General features: G+C 38.9%; 2 protein-coding genes and 1 non-coding gene across 3 annotated transcripts; 1 reads left to right on the top strand and 2 right to left on the bottom strand.

Annotated features, from left to right (window-relative positions):
- Positions 1-6,651: 6,651 nt before the first annotated feature.
- Positions 6,652-7,416, bottom strand: LOC140142252 (uncharacterized). The gene has a single exon (XM_072164220.1). It carries the CDS (start codon positions 7,414-7,416, stop codon positions 6,652-6,654), a length of 765 nt encoding a protein of 254 aa, XP_072020321.1.
- Positions 7,417-8,553: 1,137 nt separating this feature from the next.
- Positions 8,554-11,427, bottom strand: LOC140142251 (uncharacterized). The gene is made up of 2 exons (XM_072164219.1): positions 10,413-11,427; positions 8,554-10,358 (listed from the first exon to the last, which is right to left on the bottom strand). Exons 1-2 carry the CDS (start codon positions 11,425-11,427, stop codon positions 8,554-8,556), a joined length of 2,820 nt encoding a protein of 939 aa, XP_072020320.1.
- A 5,385-nt stretch (positions 11,428-16,812) lies between these two features.
- Trnat-ugu (transfer RNA threonine (anticodon UGU)) lies at positions 16,813-16,886 on the top strand. Its single transcript has one exon. It is a non-coding gene; the product is annotated as a tRNA-Thr (tRNA).
- Positions 16,887-17,462: the final 576 nt, after the last annotated feature.

Raw genomic sequence — 17,462 nt, 5'->3', positions numbered from 1 at the left:
CTGGCTAATTGTATGCCCATTTTTGTGGAGTTACAGTCAAAAATGAGGGAAAACCAATATTTGATCAATAAATCAATAACTACTTTCCTTGAGTTGCTGAATTTCCATGCAGTAGTTGTAGTCCTTGCCCCTATAATATACATATCTTACTTGTCACCAATGCGCTATAATTTTTTAGAAAAATGCACAATAGGAACAAAATCGAGCAGGGGTGTAGTACCCCCTTAATACTTACGCTATTTGCAATGTAATGTAAAATTGTTCATGCCCACGGGGTATCCCCGGCTCCCAAAGCCAGTGAGCACCACCCCCCCACCCCAACCCCACCCCACCCCCCACACACACACAATTTGAAACGGAAGAATTTTGCTTGAAAGAAACAAATTCTGACAGATTTATATATACATTTAAACGGTATAATATGAATAAACAGAAAATGCACCCATTTCATTGCCTTTGTGTGATACCAATACAAGTGTAAATGAGCTCTAACATTAATTTTAGTACTTTTTAATTTAAAGTAATAATGTGTAAACGTACATAATGACGAAAAGCAAAAATGTTTTTAAAACGTTTTAAATAAGTTATATTTTTGGTTTTGGTTTAGGTAAAAACGTTTTAATAACATTAAAATGTCGGGTTATATAAAGATCATGAAATCGTTTTGTGTTTGCTGTGCAGTAAATTACCAACACATGTTATTTAATGTTATGAAAACGTTTTATACCATTAATGTACCCTTTATAAAACCCGGCATTTAAACGTTTTCTGACAACCTTTTATAACCTTTTGCGAATGATGTCGAAAACGTTTTGTGTTTGCTGGGTGCTCATGTTTGCATGAAGCATAGCACATACTTTAACCGTTACACAAAAAGTCGTTTATTATAATTATAATAAAACGTTCTGTGATGCCCTCAAACAGAAATTGTATAAATTCAAGCGAACAATATTCAACGCATAATATTATGATTATTATATAATTATTGTTAAAGGAGTTAAGAGTATGTTGAATTTGTGTACCCCTCTAATCGCGATTTTTGCCTCTGAAGGAGCCGGGGGTATAACACATTGCCCAAGGGGTATTTTTTTTTTATTTGTTAATAATCTGTGTCTCCATTTCATTGTTGACGCAAGCTTCTTTTCGCCAGGACGCTCAAGAATTTATAAAGTATGTGGGTGTGTGTATGTGTGTGGGGGGACCTAAATTCGTTGTTTCTTCTACAATTTGTTTCTTTAGTAAATACTATTAATTTACTACTGACTCGCACCCCCGCTGACTTTCTTTGTATATCAAATCATGAACTATATGAACCCGTACGTTTTTAAGATTTTGTATATGCGTTCGATTTTTATATTTTCCACTTTCAGTATCAGACTTGTCCCCCCTTAATTATAAACATATATAAACAATGAGGTAAATGAAAAGAAAATGGCTACTTTATAAATCTCAGGATAAAATTAAACAATCTCATAATTTGTCGTACATATTTTTGTTCGTCAAAGTACTACGTACAATCGTGTGACAAGTAGAATTCCGAGAAGGGCCAGTTAAGGTTATTAATTATTTTAAACTGTTGTGATTTGGTAGTTCACAGCATCTTACGAATGGTAGTGAGCTTTGGCAAAAACTGCATTGCTCAATTCATAGCGAGTGTGTAGAAGAATTACAATATCACAGATATACTTTTATAGGTGCTGCGGTTCTTGAGTTACGTTGTAAAGAGGGCTGAAACAACAACACTTTTGTAAAACGTACATAACTCATTAACAACAATAAATTAAGCAAGTTTGCAAAGTATACGATTTGTAGAATGAACTTTTGCAAAACATCAAGGTGTTATTTTTCAATAATATATTGATCTAGATAATGAAAATCGATTTTTAGTTTGCTTCGACCAACAATACCTCGTCTACCCTTAAGGGCCTCCATTTGAGCAAAGCTTATATTATGGCTCTAAGAATATTCAACATTGGATCTAAATCTTTAAATCATGTAAAAATACAAGTAGTACATGAATAATTGTTTGATATGCTTGATTTTGACAAGATGTGCATGCCCGGTGTGCATGCCTTTACGGTTTGTAACATGTCGTGCAAGGTGTTTCTGCAAGGGTAATGAAGCACAAAAATATGAAACACAAACTTTGTCTCGAGTTCGTGCACTTTTTGCATTGAACATGGCGACAAAAGATAGCTATAACATAATATTTCCAATTGATATACTTTTTACTTTAATTATTTTGGTTTCCAAACTTGCAATCACGCACATGACGCATGTGCAAAATTAAATAAGTATATCTGATCTGAATGTGTGGTGTTTGTGAATTTTAGTATAAAAATAGCAGAAACTAGAAGTAAGCATTGGGCAACAAAAAATTTGCTCCGGCAAAAATGTCATATAAATATAATTAGATGTTTTGTGATTCTAACAAACAGAAGCTGTACAAATCCAATGCAAATTATATTTAATGTTTAATTTGATTTGAAATATAATATATTTGATAATATCAAATGCGGGCCTTTACTAGAAGGTAAGACACACGTTGTTAAAACACAATTAATGAAAGAAATGTGACGTATAAACTTAATTCTAAATCATCCATTCCGTCACAAGTTCAATGGGCTATTCAAAAAAATAGAGACACATCCCCTTTAGCGGCCTGAGTTCGGATTTCCGGAAAATTTTGTCCAGTCGTGAGTGTTGGAAATCCAGACTTAAAGATAAAGTGTCCAAAGGTAAAAAAAAATCCAACAGAAAAATGGTTCAAAATCGGAAATCCTCAATATTTGAGAGCTCATTTTGAAAAATTCCGTGATTTTTCATTCATTAAGTTGCATTTCCAAGCTTTTTTTAACATGGAAATCCAGACATTTCTAAAATTGAAAAGTTACTACTCTATAGGGGGTGCACTTATTTTCTGGAATAGCCCAATGAAATTTTATTATCATTTTGCACGTAGCCGTTAAGGTCATTAAACCATATGTACCATTGCACCAAACATCTAAATGTTCAATTAGGCTGCCTCAATTCTGTGAAAATTCGAATATTTTTGGGAAAATGTTCAAATGTTAGGCATATTTACGGATTGTTACCCCCCCCTGCTCCCCTGATTTGTTCTGCATGGTACCGCCACTGCTAATGCCGTAATCACTTGCAATCAGTAGCATAACCAGGATTTTGGTGTCAGGAGCCCAAGCCAAAATGTCGTCCCCGTTCATGTCATTTGTCAATTTTTGTCCCATTTTAGTAATTTTAAGGACACTTTACTCTTTCTGCCCTGCATCCTGGCTACGCCACTGCTGACCAATTTAGACATTTTAATAATACGATTTTTCTGCAGCCTATAACAATAACAATTCCATGTAATTATGAACTTGCATTTTCGTAGCTCCGGTGTTTGTCTTACGAAGGATTGCTGGAATATATTTGGTAATGTTTACTAGAATTGGCAATGTCAACCTTTTCTTGCAATCGCTATATTTAGAAATCGAATCAAAAGACGTTACTACTAATTGTAAGTAAGCAGTGTAGCATTAAGTACAGAGAGCAGTGTGTATTATGTTTTGATACGATCATGCTTTGTTGTTAGATTCAGCTGAATTCATTAACTTTAACCCAGTGACCTATTGTTTTCGTGGTGTGCGTGCCACAAGCCTGACATCAAATTTCCAAAACATAGCTAAAAATCAACCGAGCTAAGCTCAGACAACCCTGGTAAAAATTAAGTACAACGACATGTATAATTTTAAACTAAATGTTATGGCATGCCAAAACAATATGATGCATGGTGTACCCCAAAAACGGCATTTTACGTTGTAGGATGGTGATGGCGATCGCCGGGCGCAATTATTGTTACTGAATAGCTAAAATGTTATTGGGAACAGTCAAAACAGTTAATAGTCCATGTAGGAGCAAACTTGGATCACTCCCCTGAGCTGATTGTGCCGGAACCGGGAATGTAGTTACCGTCCTTACTGCTTTCAACGCATGAATAAACAACTTGAAATTTACGAGTGGATATCTCATTATCATTCATTCTCATTATCATTATCATTATAATTATCATTATCATTATCATTATCATTATCATTATCATTATCATTATCATTATCATTATTCTCATTCTCATTATCATTATCATTCATTCTCATTTAATTCATTAACTTGAAATTTAGATGCATCAGATGACAAAGGATACGATTGGTATCTTAAGAAGCTTTATTATCTGCTCTTGTTTTCTTCTTAGCTGGTTACATCAGACACACAATATAATTATGAATATTCTATGGTAAAAACTAGTTTAGGACCGACGGTCCCAGCACTCAAACACATGCAATGGTTTCAAGATGGCAGCCTCCAGTACCAAAATTACATGTGAGCTAATCAAGACAAGAAGTGTGATGGCGCTATTACACATAAACAACCAAGCATCTGAGGAGTGCAATGATTAAGGGTGCACAACACTAAATAAACTTTGATTTAGGTAAATGGCATCAACATTCCGGCGCCTAATTGTCTGCTACCAGCAACAATTACTTCTTAAAACATAGTTTTGGTGTGCCATTTACTGACAAAACTGAACCTTTTACAAGAGGTGCCTTTGTGACCCTTAAACTTCAAACATCAAAATTGACTGATTTTGAAACATGAATAAAGTTATAAAATCAAAAAACCTTTATCTGCGATTCATTTGTGAGATAAAGAACATGTATCAATGCAAATGATTCAAAACAAGAAAACAATTTCAAAAAATCCAAGTGATTAAATCCAAAAGGAAAAAACAAACTGAGTTTTGGACATTTCAAAGTGATTTTAACTTCACATGAAAGAATTATTTAGCTTCATTTTACAAGTTAGATGATGCTACACTCAAGAGATAACTGCCCATGCCAACCAAAATTACTTGAAACAAAACCAAACAAAAGCCCACACCACAGGCAAATTTTGGTGAGATTGGAAAAGCCAACTGAACACATGGGAGATACTATTCAAGTGCAACATGATCACAACATATCAACATAAACAAAACAATGTTTAGTTTGTAAACTAGAAATGCAGTCTGTAGCTGTCGTTTCGATGAAAGTACATAACTCCTTGCATGCGAATATCTTGTTTGGTACACCTTATATGTGAGAAACACACATGATATAATATGACTGCCTGTGCACAACCATAGCAGCCATATGGCCCAAATTTGCAAATTCAGTTAATCCATGTTATAGTCAAAACACCAGAAGCTGAAAGGATGCATTTACTTGCAAAGTACATGTAGAAGGGAATACACAATTACAAAACTTGAGTGAAATTATTTTGGACCTCGATTATGCATACCTTTGATAAATAGCAGAGCAACAATTTCAAAAAGAAATCAAAATGAGCAAAATCGAGATTCCAAAATACACGCACGGAACATACTTTCAAAAGGGTGTATCCCAAATATGATTTACATGCTATACTGTACACATCCACAAATTGTGCACACATCAAACAGTAGAATACGATGTAGAATCTTGCAAATTAAAAGTCCATGGGCCTGTGGTGTACCAAATTTTAAACAAACTTACTAAAGATGCACACTGGTTCCATCGGTACAAATTGCATGCATAGGATTCTTCTTTACAAAATCAAATTAACAGATGTGGTGATCTAGGTGACAAACATGTTCATTCTTGATCTTGACGATGAGTTGGATACAAATCTGGCAACTTCACACTAAACGCAGACACGTCGCTGTAGAGGTGAATCACCATCTGTAGTACAGGTAGGTTCATCTGTCGTCACATCTGGTAGATCTCATGATGAATTTTGACAGTTTGCATCAGTTGTTCCGAAGCGAAAGCAAGGTGTCAGCTTGCCTTTCGTGGCAATTTAACGTAAACTGATGTTTAGTTTTATTTTATATATATCAGCTGTTCCGTAGCTTAGCCTCCAGACTAAGTGGCAATTTAGCTTAGCTGATAATTGTACTGCCTAAATTCACCAACTGTTCCGATGCTTAGCCTCCAGACTAAGTGGCAATTTAACGTAAGTTGATGTTTGCAGTACATATAATCGATTCAACTGTTCCGATGCTCATGTAGCCCTGCTACATGAGTGGCAATTTAACGTAAGTTGAATCTTTTTGGTTATAACGGTTTCAGTGACTTGTTGTTATAACACTATTAGTTCTTTAGTTCTTTACAAGTCCAGGCGTTTCACTGGTTTCAATGATCGTCGTGGTCTTGCTTCTAGAGTACCTGACACTGATACAGTTTCATTGTTGGTAGCACTGGACGTAGTTTTAGGCTTGGTACTTGGGTTACCCAGTGCTGGTACTGGTGGATGAGCTGAATTAGAATCTTTCTTCACTCCTATATCTTGATCTGGGACTTCTGATTCCAACAGCAAACACAGTTTATCAATGGGTCTGGTGAGAATGCTTGTCCTAGTTTTCACTCGCACACGTCGAACCAGTCCATCACTTGCAGGGAGAGTTTCAATCACCCTTCCTAGCGGCCAGACGTTTCTGGGAGTAGATTCATTTACAACCATGACGACATCTCCCACCTTGGCATTTCGCTGTGGGTGTATCCACTTTTGTCTTTGCTGTAACTGAGGAAGGTATTCTTTGATCCATCTGCGCCAAAACAGGTCTGCCAGATACTGGACTTACCTCCACCGACGCTTGGCATACTGACTCAGCTTTCCTACAGCGGCTGTTGGTAAGATCATGTCACTCTTTAGTTGAAGAAGGTGATTTGGTGTAAGTGGCTCTAAATCAGATACTTCTCCAGGAACATTGGTGAGTGGTCGGCTGTTAACTATGGCTTCTATCTCACACAGTAATGTACGAAGAGAGTCATCTGTTAGTATTTGTTCCTTTATAACAGAGCACATCACTTTCCTGATTGTCCGTAGTCCGTTCCCAGATGCCTCCATGGTGACTTCCTGCTGGTGGATCCACTCAATCTCCCTTTGCAGTAGGTAGTCATGGATTCTGTCTTGATTCCAAGCGGCAATTTCTCGGCGTAACTCTCTTTCTGCCCCTATTAAATTGGTGCCATTGTCAGAGCGGATCTGTTTCACTTGGCCTCTTCTGGACACGAATCGTCGTATGACATTTACGCAGGCATCGGTGTCCAAAGACGCTGCCATTTCGATGTGTATGGCTTTGGATGCAAGGCAGACGAACACTACACCATATCGCTTGACTATATTACGGCCTTGTTTAACTTCTAGTGGACCGAGATAGTCCATTCCAACTCTTGAAAATGGTGGCTCTCCTGGAGTGACTCTGTCTTTGGGAAGATCACTCATCATCTGCTGTTGTACTTTTGCATTCCTCTTTCTGCAGGAGATGCAACTGTTGATAACCTTTCTAGCTGCTGCATTAGCATTTGTTATCCAGTACTTCTTATGCAGGTGAGCCAACATGTGGTTTCTGCCCCCATGTCCAGTTGCTTCATGGACGTCATGTAAAATTAACTTTGCAGTGTGGGACTTCTTTGGTATGATTGATGGAAATTTTGTCTTTTCAGGTAGAGCTGACTTAGCCAGTCGACCACCTACTCTGATTACTCCATCTTCTATAAATGGATTAAGTCTGTAGAGAGGACTTGCTTTCTTAATCTTGCTAACTTGTCGCAAGTCGTCTTCTGGCTGACTGTCATCACTACTCAATCATGATTGCAGTTCTTTTAGTGTCTTAATTTCTTCTGGATATGCCTTGGTTTGGACACATACTATCACAGCTCTTTCTGCTTCTTGCATGTCAGCAACATTAAGCAAATCTGTAATGTTGCCATGCTCTTCATTCTCATCATTCTTTCTACCATCATCATCTCCATTATCAACTCTATCATCAACCCTATCATCATCTCTATCATGACAGATCTTACGGAGATATTTCTTGACTCTGAGGATCCATGCAACACAACGACAAAGTTGATACATACATACATACATACATAAAGGTATTTATATAGCGCCTTTAAAATTTATCAAGGCGCTGAACAAGGAGAGAAAGGATGGGGAAAAAGAAACACAGTGGAACAAGAAAGAAGCTAACTGAAAAGGTGAGTTTTCAGTTTCTTCCTGAAAACTGGAATTGATGGAGACTCCCTGATGGCTTTAGGGAGTTTGTTCCATTCCCTCGGGCCAGAGACAGAGAAGGTATTTAAACCAGATCCTCTATGTGCCCTAGGCTGACTAAGCAGGGTCTTATCGGAAGAAGATCTCAATTCTCTTCCGGGAGCATAGGCTGAAAGAAGCTCACAAAGATAATTGGGGGCACGGCCCTGAGAGCACTTGAAAACATAAAGCAGGAGTTTAAAAAAAGACTAACATTGGAAACATTGATACCATGAGGAGAATCGTGTAAGTAGTTTCTCCATTGTATCTGGTGCTTCTTCTGTCAACGCTGTGTTGACTACTAATTTCTTTTTAACTTCTGGATCATCAGCTAGCTCTTCTGCGCTGTTTCCAATGTTAGTCTTTGGCCACTGGTTTTCTGCTTTGTGTAAGAAGTCTGGACCATCAGCCACCTTCTATTCTTGAGGAAGCAATCAACGGCTAAGCCCCTTGAGCAGTCGTCTGCAGGGTTTGAGCTGGAGAGCCATCTCTAATCAATGCGACTCGATTAGCCACAAAGGTGTGGAATCTGGCGGTGTCATTGTTAATATACTTGATCACGGTCTGACTATCAGTCCAGAAGTATGTGCTTTCGACTTTCAACTGTAGTTCCTTTTGCAACATGTTGTTGACCTTTACTGCCATTGCAGCTGCAGTTAACTCTAGGCGAGGTATAGTTATGATCTTCAAGGGAGCAACTCTTGCCTTGGCTGTCAGGAGAGTAAGATGCACTTGACCCATCTCATTAACGAATCGTAAGTAGCTCACTGAACCATATCCCTTCTGACTTGCATCGCAGAAGTGGTGCATCTGAACCTCACTTTCTTCAAATTCCTTGGGCTTGAAACATCTTTCGATGGTGAAATCTGACAATTTCGGTACTTCATCAAGCCATCTTTCCCAACGGGTCAGAAGCTCACCAGGAATAGGCTCATCCCAACCAAGCTGCAGCTTACTTAAGTTCTGCAATATTCGTTTTGCTGGCAGGATTGTTGGAGCAACAAATCCTAGCGGGTCATAGATGGAGCTTACAGTTGCTAGGATGCCTCTTCTGGTAGGAGGTTTCTCTTTCACTTTAATATGGAAGCCAAACCTGTCGGTTTGTGGTGACCATACCAACCCCAGCACCTTTTCTGATGGTAAATCTTCATTCTTCAAATCTAGTGTCTTTGTAGTCTCAGCTCTATCGTCTTCAGGGACTGACTGCAACACTTCTCTTGAGTTACTCAACCACTTGGTGAACTTGAAACCTCCATCCATACACAAATTGGTGAGATCACTGACGAGTTGAATAGCTTTGCTTTCACTTTCGATAAATTTGAGGTAGTCGTCGACATAGAAGTTGGACAGCACTGTGTTGCATACTTCTTCGCTGTATTTCTCCTTACCATCATCAGCGGTCTTTCTCAGTGCGAAATTCGCACATGAAGGTGACGAAGTTGCACCAAACAAGTGCACATTCATCCTATATTCCTTCAGAGGCAGACTCAGGTCACCGTAGGGCCACCATAGAAATCTTACTAAGTCTCTGTCTGGTTCTGGTACACGCACTTGATGGTTCATTGCTTTTATATCTGCTACAACTCCAACAGGGTGCTCTCTAAACCTCGTCAACACACCTACCAAGTTGCTTGTCAAGTCGGATCCTTTTAGTAATTGTGAGTTTAGAGACTGGCCCATGTACTTCGCCGCACAATCAAATACAACTCGCAGCTTGCCCTTGGTGGGGTGAAACACCCCATGGTGGGGGACATACCACACCTTGCCATCCCTTCTATTGCATGCATCTTTGGGCACTTCTTCTGCATAATCATTTTTAAACATATCATTCATGAATGCAGTGTATTGGTCGTTGAAAACCGAGTCCCTTTCTAACTTCCTCTTCAGATGGCATGCCCGCAATTCGGCTTGATGTATATTGCTCGGCAATTTCATGTCATCATCTTTGAGCGGGAAACCTACTTGGTAGTGCCCATCTACATACTTGATTGATGCTTCTACTCTGTTTAGGAATTGTCCTTCACTCACGCTTCTCTCGGGTTTATCATCAATTATTCGCTCATTGAACTCAGCGTTGTAGAGTTTCTCTAATTGCTGGTCAATAGTGTCATGTGCTTTAATTCTGTGGATGACTGATGTCCTTTTGTGTTCTTTATTTTTGACACCATACACTGTCCATCCAAGTCTTGTTTGGCAGGCGAAAGGTCCTTCACCTTGGCTGTTTACTACATGTATTGGCTCAAATGCTTTAGGCACATTATTTCATATGAGAAGACCAATATGGCATTGAGATTCATCACTTAATCTTCCTAGCTTAACTTCTTCCATATAAGGAATTGCATCAATATCATCCTGGTTGATAATGTCAGCCAAGTCACCAGGGATCTTATCTTGTGTGTATGCCTTTGGAAGAGAGATGATATTATTTCTGTTCATGTCAGAAACTTCTAAATATTGGATGATTTCACTGTCTACTATGATATCATCTGTTATGGTTTCAATTTCCAGCTTGGTTTTCTTGCCTTTAACATGTAGTTCCTTTTGCAGCCTTTCAGAACAGAATACAGCATCACTGCCGTTGTCGAGATAAGCGTAAGTTTCTACAGACATTCTGGAAACTCTTGAGTAGACTATGACTGGTATGATTGTGGGATATGATTCACTAGATTTAACTCCGGCGCCTGTAAGCCCACATGTCTGATTAGCAACTTCGTCAGACTTCTGTGTCTCTTCCTGTTTCACATGTAGCACTGTTGGATGGCGCTTTTTACATGTCTTGCAGGTAAGCTTGTATTTGCAGATTTTACTGTAAGGTACTGCTTTCTTTAGGCAGCCGAAACAAACTCCCAACTCTCTTAGATACTGCAACCGGTCACTTATAGGCTTTTCCTTTAATTTGTTACACATTTCCAAAGTGTGATCTTTACCCTTGCAATATGTACACGGCTTGTCGGCTCCTGGACTACTTGACGACACATTTGGCCTGGCTGCTAGACTATATGACATTACATTTGGTCTGGCTCTTGGACTATTTGATGTCACACTTGCCGATACAGCTTCTGTGTTTGTTGCTAGATTTCTTCTAGCTTTATAAGTCTGATAGTTTGAGTATTTTACCCTTTCTTCCTTCTTAGTACTATCTTCCTTCTCCGTCACACTTCTACCGTAGGCAGCATTAGTTGCGATTCTAGCCTGTTTTTCTAAGAAGGAGGTTAAGTCTTCAAATGTTACCACTTTGTTTCTTTCTTCTTCAACATAATCTACTTGTCTCCTCCATCTGTGTCTCATACTATATGGTAACTTCATCATCAACATTCTAATGTTTGCTGTACTTTTGCAACTCATTAGTATAGCCCAGGCTGGTCATGGTATTTTGCATTCCAACAAAAATAGTGACAAATCTTGTAGCCCTGAACTATCACCTTTCACATTCGGCCACTGCCTCATCTTCGCTAAGTAAGCCTCTGCAATCTTGTGCTTATTACCATATTTCCTTTCCAACAACCTTTTTGCTTCCAGGTACCCAACCTCATCATCCATGTGAATACAACTTTTCACCAAACTGTTGGCTTCACCTCTTGTGTACTGTTCAAGATAGTACAGACGGTCTCTACTGCTTTTGCTTTTATTTTCAATTATAAATCCAAAAGCTCTTATGAATGTAGTATACTGAAGCGGGTCCCCAGTAAATGGCTGAAGTGTGCGGTTTGGCAAACTCGCTTGCTTGTGTTGTTCTACCAGCAGCCTTGTAAGATTATCTTGATTGCGAGCCAAATTTTCTATGTTACTGGTATCTTCTTCTTTCACTTCATTTGGTTCACTTGTTACATGTTGCCGTGGCAACATGACTTGTTTTTTCTTCACGGCAGGCTCTGGTGACGAAGTTACTCTATGGCCGTACTGTACTGATGAAGGCCCTTCATGTTCATACTGTTGACTGTACTGTTCTTGATCATACTGACGATACTGTTCATCAATATTTTCATATTTCGTGGCTGACAAATAATGTGGGGGTATTCTGTCCCCTGTACTTTCTGACTCCACAGGTGCTGCTGCGGGGAACAAGACTTCATTTTGTGGTGGAAAGTTGACTTGCATAACTTGACTGGTTGTTAACCTGCTTCTTGGTTGAACTTGTTGACCTAAATCAGTATGTACTTTACCATCAGTAGTCATACCCACTGCTGGCTGCTCTTTTGCAGGTCCCAACTCCATATGTGTGTATTTTGGTCTTGCCCCTGAATTTAGACCTACAGCACCAACTGTATCATGTTTAGCTAGGAACTTGCCATCAATTTCTTGACTTTCTCTGGTGTTGTGGTTCAACCACTGCCTCACTGATGTGTTTGTATCTGGTTGAGCTTCTGTGAGGTCATCAAGCACCGATTTTGGTCTACTTCTTAAGCTCTGGGATTTATGTTCATAATCCTCCAATACATCTATTTTGGCTTGCTGTATGTTTAATTCAGTCTTCATTTCCAACCTCTCTTTTTTGTTGTTGCAAGTCCCTTGCCCTGGCTTGCATTTTTAGTTCCAAGTCTCTTGCCCTTGCTTGGATATTAAATTCCTCACTTTCTAAAGCTTGTTTTTCCTTCAATGATTTGGCTCGACATTCTGGTTCGACCTTTCTCGTTGCTGCTTGTAATAAAGCATATTCTGTACTTTTAGATAGTGCATCACTTTTATAAGATCTTCTGCTTCTGAATTCGGAACCGCTTTTATGACTCGACATGTCTTCGATAGTACCGAAACGAATGAATTAACGAAACGACGCTGATGCAAGCAACGAAGCGCAAAAGTTGTTCTAAAGTGAACAACGGTTCACAAATTTATGTGAGAAACTATACGTAGGACCTGTGAAGGTGTGCTTTGTGAGGCTACATGTGTCGAAACCTGAAATAAATACGAATGTCAGTATACACGAAACTTCGCTTGATTCCAGGCCCTACGTTGCTTACCGACGGGTGGGAGAAAGCTCGATGTACACGTTTATTGCATGCCGACAGGCGGGAGTAAGCTCGATGCGCCCGTATTTGATAATAAAATACCACAAAACTCTTTTTTAGGTAGAAGTCCTGAGTCAGTGTTGTATTATTCTATGAGTTATTCCTGCATGCACTAGCTGTGCAACTGCAAGATTACTAATGTCAGTATTAGAGGCATACATGCAGGCACTTTAAAAGGGCATTTCGTGATCCACAGCCTCATCCCCCACTTTTCTCAAAAAAGTTGAGATTTTTATATCACTGGAAACCTCTGGCTACATAATGTTTATGTACAAAATATTTCTTGCAGATTAATTCGTTTAGCAAAGATATCGTGAAATTTGAATTTCTATCTGGTGCACCAGAACGAAATTACAACGTATTGTCTATGGAGCAGTGTAATACACATAATCATGCATAACTCGCAAACGCAATATCGGAATCAACTGAAATTTTGGGAATATGCTTTTTTCGTGGATATGTACTGAAAAATGTCATACAAAGAGGATGCTAGGATCACGAAATACTCCTTTAATACCAAACTTTATTTGAATTGTCGTAAGCGACTCGCGACTGGTGGGAGTAAACTTGTTACCCCTTTATTAGATATTTATTAAATACCACAAAGCTATTTTTCAGTAGTAGTCCCGTGTCAGTTTGTGCTTTTGATTCTACAAGTCATTCCTGCACAACGGTGCAAGAGATCTAATGTCAGTGTTAGGAATGTACATACAGGCAGCTACTACTGATATCTTTATTTGATTTCTACGATTCGGATACATAGACCACGATAACTTCTTTGAAGTTCTAATCTGTAAGCTTCTACCAAATGTGCATTTATCTACATGCACACTCATTAATATTTGCTATATTCAGTGACGTCTGACTTGACTGGAGCTGCCGTATTCTGTTTGTGCCAAAGCAATGTTTATGTTTACACTGCTGACACGACCTTAAGATTTTAGGTATTTTTAGGTAAGCTTTCAAAACAGACGCTCAACTGAACCTTTATTTGGCAACTCTTAATACCAACTAACTAGTTTTTACAAATGTAGGAGCAAACTTGGATCGCTCCCCTGAGCTGATTGTGCCGGAACCGGGAATGTAGCTTACTGTCCTTACTGCTTTCAACGCATGAATAAACAACTTGAAATTTAGATGCATCAGATGACAAAGGATACGATTAGTATCTTAAGAAGCTTTATTATCTGCTCTTGATTTCTTCTTAGCTGGTTACATCAGACACACAATATAATTATGAATATTCTATGGTAAAAACTAGTTTAGGACCGACGGTCCCAGCACTCAAACACATGCAATGGTTTCAAGATGGCAGCCTCCAGTACCAAAATTACACGTGAGCTAATCAAAACAAGAAGTGTGATGGCGCTATTACACATAAACAACCAAGCATCTGAGGAGTGCAATGATTAAGGGTGCACAACCCTAAATAAACTTTGATTTAGGTAAATGACATCAACAGTCCAAAGGGTCATTGGCCCGATAGGTCTAAGGGTTAAAATTAGGGTTTAGGGCATTGCGGTTATAATTAGGGTTAGGGATAAGGTTAGGATTACGGTTATGGTTAGCATTAGGATCACTGTTAGTGTTAGGGATATGGTTATAGGGTATGGTTAGGGTAAACGTTAGTTGGTTTAAACAACCACATTTTTCACCACGTGAAAAGGGAAAAATTATTGAACCCATTGTTTTGCAACACTTACCTTAACCATAACCCTATTCCTAACCATATTATATTATTATAATTATTTGTAAGGTTTATATTCGCGGCTTGAAACGAATATTTACTTGAACTAGGTCATTAACAAATATGGCGATAGGCTAAAAATAGCTTAAAAACAGCAATTGTTGTGGCAGCCGCTTGAAAAGGATTTTTTTCTTAGGTCAGTGACCTTATACACAGCGGGTACATTTGAATGCAAATGCGGTAACAAACACGAGACTGTTATGCCGCAAAATTGTCTATTGTGTTCAACTTTGTGATTATATTGTAAGCGTTTCCGTCAATAAATATTTTTCCGTCGGCAAATACTCTCAAAATGTTGTTTTTGATAACATAATTATTACAAATGAGGATTTGGTCACGCTTGCTGGTCGAAGCATACAAACTTGTAATTGGTAATGATTGGAGATCTGTCGAGTTAACATCTTATTATGGTTACATAGATTGATAAATATTACTTCTACAACTTTTGACTTAGTTGCTTTAGTTATCTAGTTGCTTTTTGTTCCTCGTATCCATACCCCCACATACCCATCTGTATCTGAATAAATCATGAAAAGTTATCATGGGCTTATTGGCGGCCATATTGAAAGCGCTCTCCAGTATTTTTAAAGAAAAATGTGTCTACAGCCACTCTAGATAAGTAATTCTATTACCCCCACGACCCATTATTCAAAATCGCGCACTGTGATTTGTTGAAACGCGTCACGTGAAAGACCATTAATTAGGGATAAAGTGGCAAGGGCAACGAACTTTATGTTCTTCTATCATCACAGCGCACAGCAAAGCGCACAGCACACCTGCTTATGTAGGGGAGAATGGAATGCCAGGGGTGTGTCATTGTATGTGCATACCTGCTTCTAGGGGAGAATGGAATGTTAGGTTGTGTTATTGGAATGTGCATACGCTTTGGCTACGCGTAGGCGCTCCACCTTGAGGTAAACAACTTGAAATATTTGGGCAAAAAGTGTGATATTTTCTCTTTAAACCGCAATATTTTGTGGTAATAGAATAGAAATAAAGGGTGCAGCATGATCCTTTACACGCAAATAATGTGTCCTCTATAGATGGCGGATACCTTCAAAATACGCCCAAGATACTACGCCTAACCTTATCTTAGACGTCTAAAGGTTCGTTCATACTACCACCGCATTTGCGATGCGCTGCTTTACGATGCCGATATATCGATTACTTTTGCCGCAACTCAACGCAACTCGTCGCATTTCCAAGTTAAAATGTATTTAACTTCATTGCGATATCGCAATGCAGTAGTTTGCAGTATGATGCAGTGCGGCAATGCACCGCATCGCAAAGCAACGCATCGCAAATGCGGTGGTAGTATGAACGGACCTTAAGGCGTCTAAGAATTTCGCGGTATACTTAAATCAACGAATCACAGGACCAGAAATCCCAAACAACCAATCATCTTCAATTATTGACCAATGAAATCTTAGACGCCTAAGATTTACACGCCTAAGATTTCGTACACGTCTAAGATTGATATTTTAGTGGTGGACGGTATCACCAATGTGATAGCTCGCCAAGCTCACAAAGCACCTTAGAAGACTTCTAGCAGCTCGTATTACAGATACCATGCGCAGTGATCGATCATAAATATTCTTACTAGTCCCGTGACTTGAAATAAGTCTACGGCTCTAAGGGAACAACCCAGAAGTTCGATGAAGCCCTATAAACGAAAGTCCTTTCGTTAGAAGGCTAACCCCCTCCCCCTCCCCTCTATTAAACGCAAGTGTCAAATATAGAAAATTCCAACCCATATTCATTGGGCATATGGCCGTCGCTTTGGTCGCTGGGGTTGTTGAGGGGTGCGACATTGCTAGGATATTGTTCACGTGTAAGAAACAATAATTCGAAATTAGAAATTCTCAAAACTTCTTGGATGAGAAGATGAAAGAGGGCGGGTATTGAACTGAAGGCCTATAGATAATAACATCACTGCTCTTCTCCATCTGACTCATTAGCTCAGTTGGTAGAGCATCGGTCCTGTGATCCGAAGGTCCCAGGTTCAAATCCTGGATGGTCAGTGAAATTTTTTCACTGGCTGTCATTTATGTATGTGGAGACTTGTGTTAAAAACCTTTCTCATAAATAATTCAATTTATTTCTAAATATTTTTCTTCGTAAAAATCAGGACTTGCTGGATTTTCAAATAAAAAAGAATCAAAGTGCGGTAGGCCTATAGCTGCTTTAAAAAATGGACTTACAAGTTGCAGGTTGCGAGTACTGCACTCTATATTTAGTTGAAATGTCAATATCGTAATTCGGTATAATTCAGTTTTCTCCTGCGCACACCTCACAACACATAAAAAACCCTATAACGCCCCCTATAATCACAGTTGGGAAATCAGTGTTCTGGTATGTTGACAAATAACTTTGGCAAATTCCTCTATAGTCACATCATAACTTTTGGTATTTGAACAAACCTTTTCATCGTAGCGCCACCTATAACTGAGGAGCACGTTTCCATGGAATTAAATAAACAAACTCTGCTACTGCGACGAATGACAAAATGTGAGGAAGGGAATGCCTCGTTCTAACAAGAAAGAGCAATGTTTACTTTGTTCTTGTGTTACACATCCGGGATATAATAGCCTATTATA

This window comes from Amphiura filiformis, chromosome 20 (assembly GCF_039555335.1).
Source record: "Amphiura filiformis chromosome 20, Afil_fr2py, whole genome shotgun sequence".
NCBI classification, from domain to species: Eukaryota; Metazoa; Echinodermata; class Ophiuroidea; order Amphilepidida; family Amphiuridae; genus Amphiura; species Amphiura filiformis.
Note: the sequence above shows the minus strand (reverse complement) of the source record. Positions and strands in the feature narration are given on the sequence as shown.